The 14,746-nt window shown below is 45.1% G+C and overlaps 1 protein-coding gene across 2 annotated transcripts; it reads left to right on the top strand.

Annotated features, from left to right (window-relative positions):
• Window positions 1-2,512: 2,512 nt before the first annotated feature.
• On the top strand, window positions 2,513-11,482 carry C2H8orf76 (chromosome 2 C8orf76 homolog). 2 transcript variants are annotated; one of them, XM_068933211.1, is made up of 6 exons: window positions 2,513-2,962; window positions 3,263-3,358; window positions 6,097-6,240; window positions 7,038-7,555; window positions 9,873-10,005; window positions 11,192-11,482. In XM_068933211.1, exons 1-6 carry the CDS (start codon window positions 2,843-2,845, stop codon window positions 11,396-11,398), a joined length of 1,218 nt encoding a protein of 405 aa, XP_068789312.1. In that variant the 5' UTR covers window positions 2,513-2,842; the 3' UTR covers window positions 11,399-11,482. The 2 variants fall into 2 exon arrangements, with proteins under 2 accessions (XP_068789312.1, XP_068789313.1); XM_068933212.1 differs by having other exon boundaries at window positions 2,523-2,962; window positions 7,089-7,555.
• Window positions 11,483-14,746: the final 3,264 nt, after the last annotated feature.

The raw sequence follows: 14,746 nt of genomic DNA, 5'->3' as shown, positions 1-14,746 counted from the left end.
AAGCAACTGCAACTTACTGGAGCTGGTTTGTTTTATTGTTCTGATTTTCATACGCTGAGCTGGTGGTTTAGGCTGGCAGTGAATTAAGACCTCGGCTGCCTTTAGGGGGGATTCTCCCATGGCTTGTTTTTATCCCTGAAAGCCTGTCTACGTGGAGCAGCTGCAGCAGTGCACGTTCTTGAAGGGCTCAGGTATTCCCACGTCCCTCTCAGGTGCCTTTTCCAGAGATATAGCTCTCTCCTGCATGAAGCCAAGGCTAGCAGCACGACTGCAAGCCATGCCCTACAAACTCAGGCGAACAGCTTTCCTTAAGCACAGTGGGAGCTTGTATTCTGGCAGCTGCACTGATGACTTTGAGTCTTAGGGGAGAAACAGAGCTCATCTCCGGTGCTGACGAGGCACACGAATTTGGTTAAGTTGCACTTTTGTATTTCTAGAGCTAATATACTAGGAGCCTTTTAAATGTCTGAGGGAAGGCGGGGGAAGGGGAGAAGCAATCTTCTGCCTGTGACTTATGACTCAAACCCTGTAGTCAGCTGCTGGGTCCCCCATGTGGTGCTCAGGAATTGTTTCTCTCCTATCATTTACCAGACAAAGGCATTCTCTGCATTGCAACACAGAGCCTTGGCAGACCACGCTGGTGTCCTTAGAGGCAAGGATGGCTGAAACCCCGAGCCCTGGAGGCCTCCACAATCCAAGCTTGCAGCCAACTGACTGCTCTTGGATTTGCCCCTGGGACTGCCTTGCACTTGGTGTTTTACTTTGACCTGGTGCCACGTTTCCGTTTGATTACTCATGCTTCAGCTTTTCTTCTTCGTTTTGATTTGCTCTTAATGGTCTTGCTGGACTTCAGTGCTTTACTCGTCAGACTGAACTGGGGTTTTGCAGCACGGCTGACTGTCCTGGGGGAGTGGGAAAAAGCATGCGTGTCAAGTATATGTGAACAGAGCTGCAGGCTCTGTAACTGGTGAGACGCAAGCAGGGCTCACCCCTGTAGGTTGACTCCTGGGTGCTCGGCCAGTCCTGCAGAAGCTCATCACGCCAGTCCGTGTGCAGAAGGAAGCTAGATGGTTTCAGTGTGCCCATACAAGAAGCTCTGACTGTGCTCGTCTACTGTGATGCTTATAAGATTCCAACATGTGCAGCAGACTCCTGCTTCTCCCTGAGACCGACTTGCTCGATATGGTTTCCTGTGCTCAGGAGGGTTTATTTTCCCTGCTTAATACCAAACTTAAAAGCAAAGAAACCTCCACCTCAATCCCTTTTTCTTTCCTCATCAAATCTACCTGCCAAAGTTTAGTTTCTACCCCAAGGATTTAAGTCAGCTAATGCCACATGCAGCCACAGCTATGCTGGTATGGAAGAATATTTTGAGCATGTAGCCAGTGGGGAAGAACCAAAAAAGCCCACATATTTCATATCTCTGCTAAAAGAAAACCTTTCAAATTCACCCTGCCAGTAAAGTTTTTGGCCTCCCAGGCCGTTCTGGTAGAGACAACTCATTAGCCAATCTTTCTGTGCAAGGACAACCTCTCAGCCGACCATCCCCAAATTTGCATGGTAATCAGAGGTGCCAAAACAGACCTTTCTGGATGAAAGGACCTGAAAGGACCGGCAAGGCAGAGAGAGGAAACAGCACTGCAGTTCACTTAAAACATAATGCACTTTGTGTGGTAATACCACGAAGAAGGGCAGAAAGCTGGAACAGATATGAATGCAGCCTGGTGCTGTTAACCTGCTGCAGTGTGGCTGAGAGTTTTTGTGTCCTAAGGAAGCTCTAGGATCAGCCTTTACTTGCCATATTCCCTCTTTCCATTGCCTAGCAACACGGAGCATAGGGAGATTTGGGAAATCCTCTCTTCTGAACATCCTTTGGTCTGAAAGACTAAAATTTCATGACTTTCCCATTCTGCTTTGGGGCAGAAACCAACTCAGATGGAAAAGTTACTGAAATACACTCCCAACCACCCTAGACTACGCACCGGGCCCTGACACTAGCGCAGCCACGCTGCAGTTATGCAAATAACTCACCTAAGCTAGGTCCAAACGTTTGTTACGGTACCTTACAAAACACCCATTTAGACAACTGGTGACTTGCAATCCTCACCGGAGCTGTGGGTCCTGCTCCGAATCAGAGCGCAGGCTTCACTGTTTTTACAGCCCACCTGTCCAAACCGACGTGCAAACGCCGGGAAGCAGGTGTCACAAGCTATCCCGAAAGAGAGGACAGCGCTGTTTTCCAGGGATATTCCCATTACGCAGGTAAAGCCGGTGGGAAAAGGGACTATTCTAGCACAACCGGCTCTGCTCTCTCTGGCTTTGTAACCAGCCCTAATTTTGAGCGCGGCTTGTGCCTCCTGTGAAACGAGGATGCGGAGAGTTTAGTCAGCTGCGCCACCGCCTCCCTCATGGCGCCTCCCCCTTCCCCCCCGCTCCGGAGACTACAGCTCCCGGCATGCCGCGCTCCGCTCGCACGGCATGCCGGGAGCGGCGCGGGCCCCGCGCTCCCCTTGCGCCCGGGGCCGGCGGCCGCGCCCGCCCACTGCCGCTGCGCTCCCGCCGGCGCCCGGCCGCTTCCCTGCCCTCATCTAAGATGGCCGCTGCCAGCACCCCGCCCTGCGGCGCTCGCTTCGCCGCTCCTCTGTGGCTGCGGGAGCATCCCCTCTAGCCAACAACCGTCCCTTAACTCGGTGCCCCTCCGGGAAGACTCGCCGGTCGTTCCTCGGGAGACAGCGCCGCGGCCCAGCAGGGGGCGCGCTACCCTCCCCCCCCCGCTCCCTTGGCCAGCGCGGGGTGCACTCTAGGCGGCACTCTATGGTGCGGGAGGCCAACGGCTGACGGCATGGAGCTGCCGTTGGGCTGCGAGTTCGAGGACTCCGTGTTCGCCGAGAGCAAGGAGAGAGGCGCGGGCAGCGGCGACGGCGGGGCCCCGCCGTACAGCGCCAAGCGCTGCGAGCCCCGGGTGAGGAGCGGGGGACCGGGGGGCGCCCGCCACAGCCGCCCGGTACCGGAGGTGGGGGGAGGGGCGGGCCGTGAGGGGGCTGCGGGGGAGGGACTTGGAGGAGGGGCGGGGCTTGAGGAACAGGGCGCGCCGCGATTGGCGGGGCCGGGGGGCGGGGCAGGTGGGGAGCTGCCGGGGGCCGGGGCCGGGGCCGGGGCCGGGGGGGAGGGGGAGCTGGCGGGGGGCGGGGCCGGTTCGGGCGGCGTGTGGCGGTTGTGGTTTTAAACACCCTCCGCCGACCGCTCTCCTGTGCGTTTGCAGTGGTTTCGCAGGGAAACGGCGAGCGCGGATGACACCGAAGTCCTGACGGCCAATAAGTTCCAGGGCGACTTGGCGTACAGGGAGCAGGAGTTTGAGGTATTGTCGTGGTTCCCCCCCGCTCGGCTGAGCACGGCCGGCGGAAGGGGTTATCAGGAGTTAAACGCAGATGATCCTCGGTGCGTTAAGCGAACAACCGAACAACCGTTAGCCTCCTGCCGGAGCCGTGACCCGAGGGTGGCGTATCCTCTGATAGAGTAGTGCCAACTTGGTGGCTCCTCGGCTGGTTTTGAGAGCACGGTGGCCATGTGACCGAAAGCACGGATCTGGTGAAGAATCATTCTGCTAGTTAAAAGGTTTTTTTTAAACGATAACGGATAACTTTGTCCTGGCAAGCTTTCGCAGTCAGATATCATCTCCTTTCCTGGAGTCTGGATGAAGTCAACGTAAGCTCTGGCCAACTCAGCAGAAACTGTGATACGCACCCAGACCTGAGCCAGATCAACCCTGTACATCTGAATGGTTCAGTAGTGATCCGAGCTGGTATTTGTGGTCATGAAATCATAGTCAGGCACGCAAATTTCAGTGTTGTTCCTGGGGTGAGTTTGGCACCTCAGAACGAGACAGTCAGATCCCACCAAAGCTGTTAATCACAGGCCACCACCTGGCTGCTGTTGACCTTCTTCCAAGCTCCCCAGCCGTTACGTTACAGCTGACTATAGTCAGGCTCCACAGAGGCTGGCTGGGCCTCATCATTAGTTGTCCCATCTCTCTGCTGCCTTGTCTTGCTCTGGATGATTTGTTGTGCCTTTGGGGTCCGTTTATGTTCCCCGTTTATGCTCCTACCTGCTATAGTCCTAATCCCTGTCCTCACTGCCCGCTTTCTGAGCGCTCTCCAGCCTGTGTAGTCCTAATTCCAGCATCCAGTAAGTTCCGGTTCCTGCTCCAGATCAGCCTCTCCTGCCCTTGTTTCAACTATCCAGATTATGCTTTGCATGGCAGGCTCCCTGATTTCATAGCCTTGAGGCCAACTTCTGAAAGTACTCCCCTTGCCTTGCCCATTGGGTTTGTGGATCCCTTTTTACCTCCGTTTGCACCGACTCCTGTTTCTTGCTGTTATGCCAGTTGTACTACCACCTTGGCTATACTTGGCAAATGTGTTTTCCCATGTCCCAGTTGAGATGCCTTCAGGGGATTCATAAAAGTATGCTGAGAAGAGAGATGCCTATGGCTGCAGTTAGACAACCTGTTCTGGCTGCTGGCCCAGGTGAAGAGATTACTGCTCCTTGCTATTAGCCACTGTGGTCTCCCTTGAGAGAATGACATCCCCTCAGATCTGCTAGTGTACTAGAACACACAGCTCCTTCCTAACCTATTTCTGTCACAAAGATCCACGTTAAAAGCATCTAGAGTTAAGTGGTTATGCTAACCTGGATTACAGCGACAGCACCAGGGTGGAGACATTATGCCTGCAGTTTTGAAAGCACTGACCTCAGGAAGCAGGCTGGTAATAAGTAAGCGGGGGTAGTAATCTTTTCACTCAGCTCATTGCAAATGCTGTTTTTTATGTCAGCCGAGGCCGCCCGACAGGAAATGCTGAGGACGCCAGTGATACAGGATCACCGCTAGGATATAGCTGACCGCAGAATCTACTTGGGATTCATAATGCCAGTTCATTGCCAAGGTTATATCCCTTTGTCGCAAAACAAGGCAAACAGGGATGTCCTGCAAACCTCCTCACATCCATTTGCCCCGTGGCTACTGCAATCCCTGAGCATAGGAAATATCGGTCTTTTGCTTGAGAAGGAATGTGAACTTAATCTTTACAAGGGGGGAAAAAAGAATTCAGCTGCTATGCTGGGAGGTATTTAGGGTATGCTGCCTTTAAGCTTGTCTGTTAGAACCATTCAAGTTTGCAAGGAATAATTAAATATTCATTTAGAGAGACGGGAGAATGAGCACTGCTCTTTAGTCTTCTGGTCTGAGCACTCACGCAGAGGGAGATTCCAGTCCTACCATCACTGAATACTTAATATAATATATTTAAATGTTAATTGGAGTCCTGGTGAGTGCCGTGAGCATTAAGCTACAGAGTATTGCTCATTCTTGTCTTTTTCCTTGGCCCAATTAATATTTAATTATTTCATGCAAATTAGAACCGCCTTACAGGAATGATGGAGAATCACCTTCCTTGCAATATTCTCTGACTTAGTGATTATTCATGTGAGGCAAGGGGCATATAGCTTCAAATCTTCTCTTTAGGAATTTGAGGGATTTGAAACCAGCTCTCCCGAATTTAGGATGAGCGCTCTGATCATTGTATGGTCAGCTAGAAGAAAGGCACCTTGGGTCATGTGGGGCCCAGGCCAGTAGATGAGCTCTTAGAATCCCTTCTGGATCAAGCCTGGTGGGCAGAGAGGTGGCGAGACAAACTGAATCCTGGCAGGGCTTAAACCTGAGCTAGGACTGAGGTTGCTTATCACCATCCAGACTTGGGCAGTTCCGAGCACGGCTCTCAGATGGGCTCTTTGGTACCGGGGCCTTCGTGTGTTGCTAGCAATAGCGGGTAGCTTAGTCTGGAGAAATGAAAATTTGGACTTCAGCTCTTGAATTCTGACTCAGCTCTTGAATTCTGACTGTCAGTCAGACTGTCAGTCAGACTGTAAGAGTTTGTGACTGTAAGTCTTTTGGGTTATAACTGTAAACAAAAGGTGCTGTCAGGCTTTCCTTTATGTAAGTAAAGGAAATAGGAATAGTAAAAATAAGTAATTTACTTTAAATAAGTCAAAATGTCTCATTATTTTGTTTTGCTTTTCTTTTGGTCAACACCCTACTAGAAAGCCTTGTGTGAATATTCAAGCTGCTTACTACTCCTCCCTCCCAGTAACATTGCAATGAGAAGAGATGTCCAAGAGGGTCAGGCTCGCTGTTTATCTCAGCTAGGAAGACACAAGGAGGCTCTGGATATTGCAGAAAAACTGGTAAATAATGCAATTTTTATTTTTACTTTGAACATCGAAATGTTCCCAGTAATTCTTTTGCATGGACCATTTTCTGGAAAAATAACCTTCGCGTGTATAACCCTTCAGGATGTTCAGTGCTCAGAGTATTTGGTAAACAGAGGGTAACTGTCACTGCAGATATAATCACTCTTTAGAAATCAGAACACCCTGTACCACAATGAACTCCCTGTGCAAGGAGGCTGGTAGTCTTGGAAGGGACTAAATATCATGCTCTGCCAGGCAGAATTAATGTAATGTAATAGGAATTATAAGAAAGGGGATAAATGAGTGCTTAAATCTTTCCACTGTAAAAGTGACGGTTCAAAACTCCGTTTTATTTCCAAAGACTCACTGCCACCAGGAAGAGTATCTAACCACAAATTGAGTTTTTCCCCATAAAGGAAAAAGTCCAGACGCTCTGCAGTCTCTAAGATTTTACTGTTGCCCTTTATTTTATATAAAAGGTGTTTGTACTACAAAGAAGGGTAGCTGTATAAAACTCTGAAGGCAAATAAATGACAATATTCAGGGACCTTTTTGTCTTTCAGCCTGGGACAAGGCAACTAGGCGGAGTGCTGTCAACTTGATCAGGCATGATCTATATCATGTTATGTTATTTAAAATATTTAACAGAGTTGATACAGTTTTGGGGGATTTAAAAAAAAAAAAAAACCTTTAGAGATATTTGTGTGTCGTTATCAGAGAGACATTTTCTTACGCTGTGAAGGATGATTCTGTTCTACTGCTAGTTTTAATTTGTTTTCTTTTATTTGTAGAGAAATGGTGCTACTAATACAGATCACTTAACGACTGTTCTCAACCTGCAGTTTGCCATTTATCAGGGTCTGGAAAATGTGGAAAAAAAGATCACGTGTCTACAGCAACTGATTGGCTTACATCCTTTCAACCCTTGGTACTGGAAGTTACTCGCTGAAGCTTATATGAGCCTTTTACAGAATCTGTCTCCATTGTTCATTCCAGAAATGAAACTAAATCAGTCTGAAGAGACTGGAGTAAGTGACAGTAATTTCAAAACATCAACTGGAAGAGAGATTAATTTCCAGTCTCACAGATCAGACAGCCAGAAAGAATGTTTTTGGCCCGGCTTTGCTATAGAAACAAAGAATAAAAATCCAGTAACTTGTAGCAACAGCGAAATAATAAAAGAATTCCTCTGCACTTCAGAAGAAGCTGAAAGAAGAGACGAAGGGAAACACATAGCCTCTGAGTTCTGGGAGCAGAACACGTTGAAGAAAGTTGGGGTAAAGGCATGTGCCTCGTTTATTAGAGCAAGGTAACTGAATGTGTTCTTAGAATAATGTTTTCTTCCAATCCAAAAACAATGTTGAGCATGTTATTCCCCAGCCTTAATACTGCAAGTTTACATTTCAAATTGAATGTTTGTTTCTGTATGAGCAACACAAACCTAGAGCACCCTGCTATTGCTGGAGGGCTGAAAAATAAAGCCCACCAACGTGGTAGTTGTGAGCAATGTAAACTTCAGTGGAAAGAGTAGACCAATGTCACGTATAGTTGAAGAATAAAGCATTTTTTGAATGATCTCGGGATATGAATCTTTTTCAAATCATTATGTACAGAAGGGTTTGTTCTCCTACAAATACTCTGTTAGAGCCTGGCTGTTTTCTGGTTTGCTATTAAAGACAGAGCAACTGAACTCTCCAAAAGGAACCGTAGCCAGCGTGCTTTGTGTAAGTACCACCTGTCTGATTTGTTTGAAGCCTCAATGCTTGAGAGAAAGTGTGTTATTTTAATAATACCCCAGTTTGCATAATGGATGAGGTTGAAAAATGAACTCTGTGACAGCTGATTGACAAGGCTGCATTAAAATGCTCTTTTTCTTCCGTTGCTTCCTAAAACTCTTGCACAAAACAAATTCCCCAAAACATAATCTTTCAAAGAGATCATTAGGAACTGTTGTTTGTTAAAATAGTCTTGATTTCTTTTCTCTTGCCTCTCGGTAGTGTATTAATCACGGAACATGTTAAAGCCATTTTATGAACTTCTGAAAATGTTTACAGTGAACACCTTATAAATGTCCTATGAAGGCAAGATTTAAGAAATATAAAAACAGATATAATAACTTGTAACTGTGCTGGGACTTTACTTGTTGCTTGGGAGAAGTTCAATGTATTTTATACTTATTTTAATATGGATGTCGTTTTATTGTTCTATATAATTTGTGCTTTTTCTTTCCGGGTATATGGTTCAGCATTGAGACAGTTCTAAACTCCGTGATTGCATGCGTGGCTACACAGTTAGACTGAGTGTTATTGTGGTTTATTTTGGCAGATACACATCATAATGACTATTAATTTTGCCTAGGGTAAGCTTGTCCCCTGCCCAAGGCTTACGTATTAAATAGGTTGTCTAACGTTTTCAAGTTTGCTGGGTTTTAAGTGAGACCTAAGTGTTGTGTAAACCTTTGGACAGGGTAAATTTCAGCTGAAAAAGAGATGTTAGTATTGATTTATTTAGTAAATAAGGTTCTGTGTTAGAGCACTGTGGATAATTGACTCGTAGTTTTGCCAACAAAATAAAAAATGGAGAAAGATCTAGTTTTGCTGAGATTTCATTCTTTTAACATTAAATTTATGCAAATTTGGATACAAACATGTTTCTCATAGGAAAAAATCCTTTCCATTTTTATTTCTAATTTCCAAATCAAAATTTCGCTGAATTCACAAATGGTGTGTTGGCTCAGACTTGTGATTTTGATGTATATAACGTTCAAATGAAAAACTTTCACTGAAGATTAAGTCTTCTGTTGATAAAAATACACGTCTGTATTTTAACACCTACTTCATTTAACTTCAGCAAATGTGATAAAAATTATTATTTTTGTTGTTCTTCTTACTTTATGGATAAAGCTCTCAGTAATGATACTGACATGTCGCAGTGGCCCCCTGTCTGAACGTACATAGATATTTCCCCTGCTGAGATGTTCCACAGTCCTTGTGCGAAGGTGACTCGGGAAACTGCTGCTGCTCTCTGGTCGAGCCGTTGGTGATGAGGTCCCTCCGTGGCACGTAGCCATGCTGCGAGTGCAACATCTAGCCTCTAATGAATCGCGGTGTTGACTTTTGGGGCACCTCCTTGAATTTGAAATTGCCATGAAAGATTTTGTAACGTATCTCAGGGTTGGCCTGCAGGACGAGGATATTTGATATGTGTCTAAACCCTCCCACGTTTCTAGCTCTTCAGGTTACAAAGATTTCTGTATGCAGCAATGCATTGCTGTCTTGTTAGGTCCTGATAAGGATGTGGGACATGTGATATGCCACAGTTAATGCTAGCAGATCAGAGCTTCACTTTTGAATTGTGTGACAAATACACGGTGAGAAAATGTTTCTGCAAAGCAACCAGACAAACTTGGCGTATTGTTTTTCAGAAGTACTTCTAAATACTTTTATCCTAGCAGCAGTATAGCAGTCATAGTAGATTCATACAGATGTATTCATTTCTCCTCAGTTCTTGCAGTCAGCAAGTGTCAGGAAGAACTGTTTTAAAGTATCTTATATTGGGGTTGTTTGGGGGTTTGCTGACTTGCTGTTTTGCCAGCTGTGCCTTTCTAACTGACTTTTTCATTTCAGGCTTTTACTTCAGCTCACACAGTCACAACAGTCTTCCTTTGTTCTAGAGAATAACATAAAAAGTCAAAAAGAAATTGAGGACCAAGTGAAGCGTTTCGGTTTAAAAGCAAGCTCCTTGCTGCTGATGACCAAGGTAAGGGTATGTTTCCTTGCGAGGGAGTTCTCAGATATGTGCAGACAGCACGGGGCCAAGTCCGGCTGAGGTGCCTGAGCCTGTTCAGATATCAAGTCCTGTGTGCGCGATGTTCCTCCGAGCTAATTAACTGTGCTACAAAGCAGGATGTCTTAGCCCGGGCGGGTTGCCCTGGGAGCGCATTATGCTGACCTGGCACTGACGTCTGTGCTGCGCTGGCTTGTGTCGTATAGGCCTGTCTTTGTTCTGCTGAGGTTCCCCTTGTGGGAATGTTCTGGGCTATTACGTTTCTCACTGGACTTATATTTGCAGATGCTCTTAATCATCATCGCTGTGCGTTTCCTAGGACATAAGTTTTATCTCGGGAACTTTAGAAGCCACAAAATGGATCACACGTATGGAATGGAAGTGGAGACTATATTGAGGGCCACAGTATCATTAACCACTTCATTCTTTCAGCAGATTGGCAAACAAGCCAGAAACATTCTTTTACGTTATTTCTTTGGTCTGTCCAGTGTATTGGGTTCCAGTTTCAAAGAACTGCGGAGGAGGAGAGTAATATTATATGGCTTTATTCACAGAGATTAAACGTTTGTAGTGTCATTTATGGATTTTCTGACTTCCACGTCAAGGAGAAAAGGAAGTCAGAGAGAGAGTCACGTCCTCGCTTTCCTGTCTGTATCGGGGCTTTAAGTTAATAAAAGCCAAGTCGTTGCCAAGTTGGCAGGCAATCTTGTGGGATTTCATCCATAAGAGGGCAGTAGCATGCAGAATATCTCTGGTTTTGAAAAGAAGATTGCAAAAAGAAATTTCTCCCCTTGCTTGCCCTGATCTGACGCTAGTCCCCAGTAGAAGGTCAGGGTGTTGGTGTGGTTGCTAGGTGGGCATTGAACGGAGAGCTGGTGTTGAGATTTCCGCGTCTATTCAGAGAGTAAAAATCCCCACATCTGAGCGCAGCCGGGAGCTGGGAGGGGCTGTGTAGCTGTGAAGCTCAGGCTGTGTTTTCCCTGTTTATTGCAGAAGGCAAAAGACGACTGGATCGTGACTTGGAGACTTCTCCTAGATGGTTTATGGTTCATGTGTAAATGGCTTTTCATGTAAAAAATCTTTTACTAATGTAATGTTTTCCTCTTTTCCCTGCAAGTTATTTTCTTGTTTCCCATTTTCTTCCTTACTCTGTTTGCAGGTTATGGGGGTGGATCTTATACCAGAAAAAATAAGAGAGGAATTTCAGGGTGAGGTAAAATGCCTAGGCCCTTCAGCGCTGTCATCATTGGTAACTGCATCAGCCACAGAATTTGAAATCAGATGGTTCAGAAATCTCCAGGATGATTTATGTCACTTTGACGGACAGTTCTTTTCAGATATATATAGCCCACCTTCAGGAATTTGAAGGTTTTATTGTATTTATTCTCCTGCCATCAGATGATGATGGAGTGATATATGCAATAAAGTTCATATTGTGTTTTTAACCATTCATATTGTATGTCTTTTAAGAAAATATATATATTTCTCTCTGTCTCGACAGTCTTCATGTCCCAACATTTTTTTCCTTCACTGATTTGTTTGTATTCAGAAGAAGTCCAGTATAAAATTGAGCTGAGCAATTCAGTTTTCAGAGGTAGCTTTCAGTCATAAGCCTCACAAAGTTGTTCTTGAAGCGCTCGTGATTTCTTTTGACCTGGGATGCCCTTGGAACGCCAGGTTGGTTTATGGTGTCCATTTTTAAAGTTTGTTGATATCAAATGTTATGTTGCGGCATTTAGAGCCATACAATTAGCTAATTTCTTAAAATTTTAATATTTCATGATTAATTTACATTATAGTGTTTAACTGTTCAAAGCTGGATAGATGGGAATCTTAAATATATTTATGTTGAGCAAATTTCAATAAGAACTTTTTTTTTTTTTTTAAGGAAAAAAGTCTAAATAGTAAATGTTTTAAGTCGGGAGTGGAGGGAGAATTTCTCTCTTCAAAGGTGTGCATCTTTAGTTGTGCTTATACAAGGAAGGCAAAAAACTGTGAAGATTGTTTATATGTACTGAAGAGTGTTTAGTCAGATCATATCCTTTGTAAAGCCCTGCAAGCTGTGAAAGCTGGCTGTGGTGTTTCTGCATCATCCAGATCCGCACGTTAAGCTTTCAGTGAATAATGATACCTGTTTGCTTTTAAGTTCTGAAGCATTGACAGTGCAGGCTTTGGGCTTGCTCAGGAGAAGGCAGAAGTTACTCTGTAGTTTCTTTGGTTTGAGGTAACTTACATTCCAGGCAAACAGGGTGTGCTCTTCCTCCATCTTATCCCCTCTTCGACTGTGATTCAAATTCTCAGCAGCTTTTCATAGAAGTGTTGTTTAGTGGGTGTATTTTAAAACTAGGAATCTTTTAGACATAATTTGCTGTGACTTCACATGTTCCTTGGGTTTCTGTTTGCAGTACTAAAGAGCGTGGAGACTTTAAACAACTGACAATTGAAACATAATTCTCCCTGCGCGAACATGCTTTGTATCTGCTACTTTTATATGTCTTTGTATCTGCTACTTTTACACAGATTTTAAAGCTTCAGGATACTGGTTAGGAAATGTATCGCTAGCACTTGGTAGAGTATAGTTTTGTGCTAAGTTGACTGAGAAACTTCTCCAGCAGAACGGAACATTGCCTTCAGCCATGTCAAATTATCTTTGATAGCTTGGTGACTTAACAAGATTAAACCACATCCTGGTCAGCTTGTTACGAAAGATGCTTTGGCAAGTATACTTGGGTAAGCATTAGTGCACTCGTAATGTATTACAGAATATTCCTTTTAGTCGTACATGTGCTTTGCTGGGTGGAAGTAATTTTTGGTAGAGCGCTGTATTCTGCTGGCAGCGAAGCCCACCTCAGAGGCTGGGGATGTGTTTAAGACTAACTGCTGTCATCTGCATCTTAGGTAGCCTGACCGTGTGTTTTCGGTAGAGATTGTCCGCGATGCGCTGTAAATTAGTTACAGTGTTGGCATCAACAGTTGAATGTCTTATAGCAAAGACATAGCAAACACAGCAAGCTTAATGGCAAACTACCTTGGCAAAAACTTAAGTTACTGCGCCAGGGAATTTTTCCAGTTTCTTCGTAAACTTACAGTCATGAGTAGGCACAGACAAAGGCTATAATTTGTTTTCCCACAGCTCTTGAATGGGTTCAGTACTTACAACACTGGATCACAGCTTTTCTGGGATGAGGTTTGTATAAATATTTCATAGGGACTAGCCAAATGACTTGGCTCTGCTATTTGAGAAGGTAGGAACTGCATTTGAGCTGTTCTAGCAGCAAATGAAGTACTTTCCGAATGTTGTCACTTTGTGACTGAGATGTCCAAAATACACGGCGACTAGGCCAAGGCAGTTTAGAGACTTTGTTGCGTGTGGAGATTCTTTAACTTGAGGCCGTCTCTTAGACTGGCAGCACAAGAGTTAACTAACTCCCAAGTATCTCCCGGAGTTGGAGGCAGGCAACAGCCCTTTGGAAGGGGCAGTATTTTCTCAAACAGAACAAGAAAGCAAAAATGTTGCTTTTAACTACTGCAAAGAAAACAACATGAATGTTGTTCTGAACATGTTGCATAGTTACTGTTCCAAATAGCCGGTGTTTATTGCACAGGGCCTATGAAATATTCCGTTGTCCCATTTGCGTCTGGCTAACTCTCATCTAAGCTACTTCGGTTCCTCCTTTTTTGGCCTGCTCTCACTTTTTTGGCTTGCCACTTCTAACTGAAGCTTTCTGTTCCGATCATATCTCACGAGTGGCTTTGCATTTCCATCTTGCCTTTGAACGCTTTGTCCTTGCTTCTGAGGTCTACATAATTACAGAATCACAGAATCGTTTAGGTTGGAAGGGACCTCTGGAGATCATCTCGTCCAACCTCCCTGCATTCTACCTCTGCCTGTGACAGACTTCTTCATGTTTTGGCTGTTACGGTGTTATTATTGGTATTAATGCACGCACCAGTACTCCACACAGAGTTAAACAGCAAATTTTAATATTGCAAAGTGGAAGTGAAACTCCCCTAACTGTTCCTAAGACTTGATTTTATCCTTCTAACATTTCCTCGTGTTACAGACTTCTTGGGCAGGACCTTCTGACCCAAGATCTGATGGTTCTGAACCGATTGCTGTGTGCAAACACAGGCAAATGATGTGTCTTGCCGTTAGGTGCTTGGATAGCTGCTCTCTGTGTCTGAGGTGATGGAGCGTGTTAGTGCTGTAACTAGCAATGTTAGCGCACAGCTTTTTCCGTTGTATGGCAGCAGTGTTTATGTGATCCCTTCCCTGGTATCAGGCTGACATGGTATGTCAGCGTGCTGCTGTGGCCCTGCTGACAGGTAATTTCTGCAGCTGCCTGTAACCACACGTTTCTGTGATCACTGAGTGATCAAGCCTGTGGGAGCCTGTTAGGATTTTTGGCATAACTCACTGCTTAAATTGTAAACTCTGCTTGTTTTCCATCAAAACTGAAATTCCATTCATTTGGCATTCAAGTTCAGCTGTCGTCTAAATTAGCACAAGCTGTACCCTTGATCCAGGGTTGAAATTAGTTCTTTTTAACTCACAATGCTCCTTCGGTATTACTAGCTCATCTCTTACCTACTTTTCATTAGCTGCGTCCTCCACAACTTCTGTAGGCGAACCATCTAGCCCCACGGTGAGGAAAGGAGCTCCTTTATGGATTTGATGGGTCCTCACCAGAGGAAATTAAGGTTTTGGAGATAG

Source organism: Struthio camelus, chromosome 2 (genome assembly GCF_040807025.1).
Source record: "Struthio camelus isolate bStrCam1 chromosome 2, bStrCam1.hap1, whole genome shotgun sequence".
NCBI lineage: Eukaryota > Metazoa > Chordata > Aves > Struthioniformes > Struthionidae > Struthio > Struthio camelus.
The sequence above is the reverse complement of the archived record's forward strand: the minus strand, read 5'-3'. Positions and strand labels throughout refer to the sequence as shown.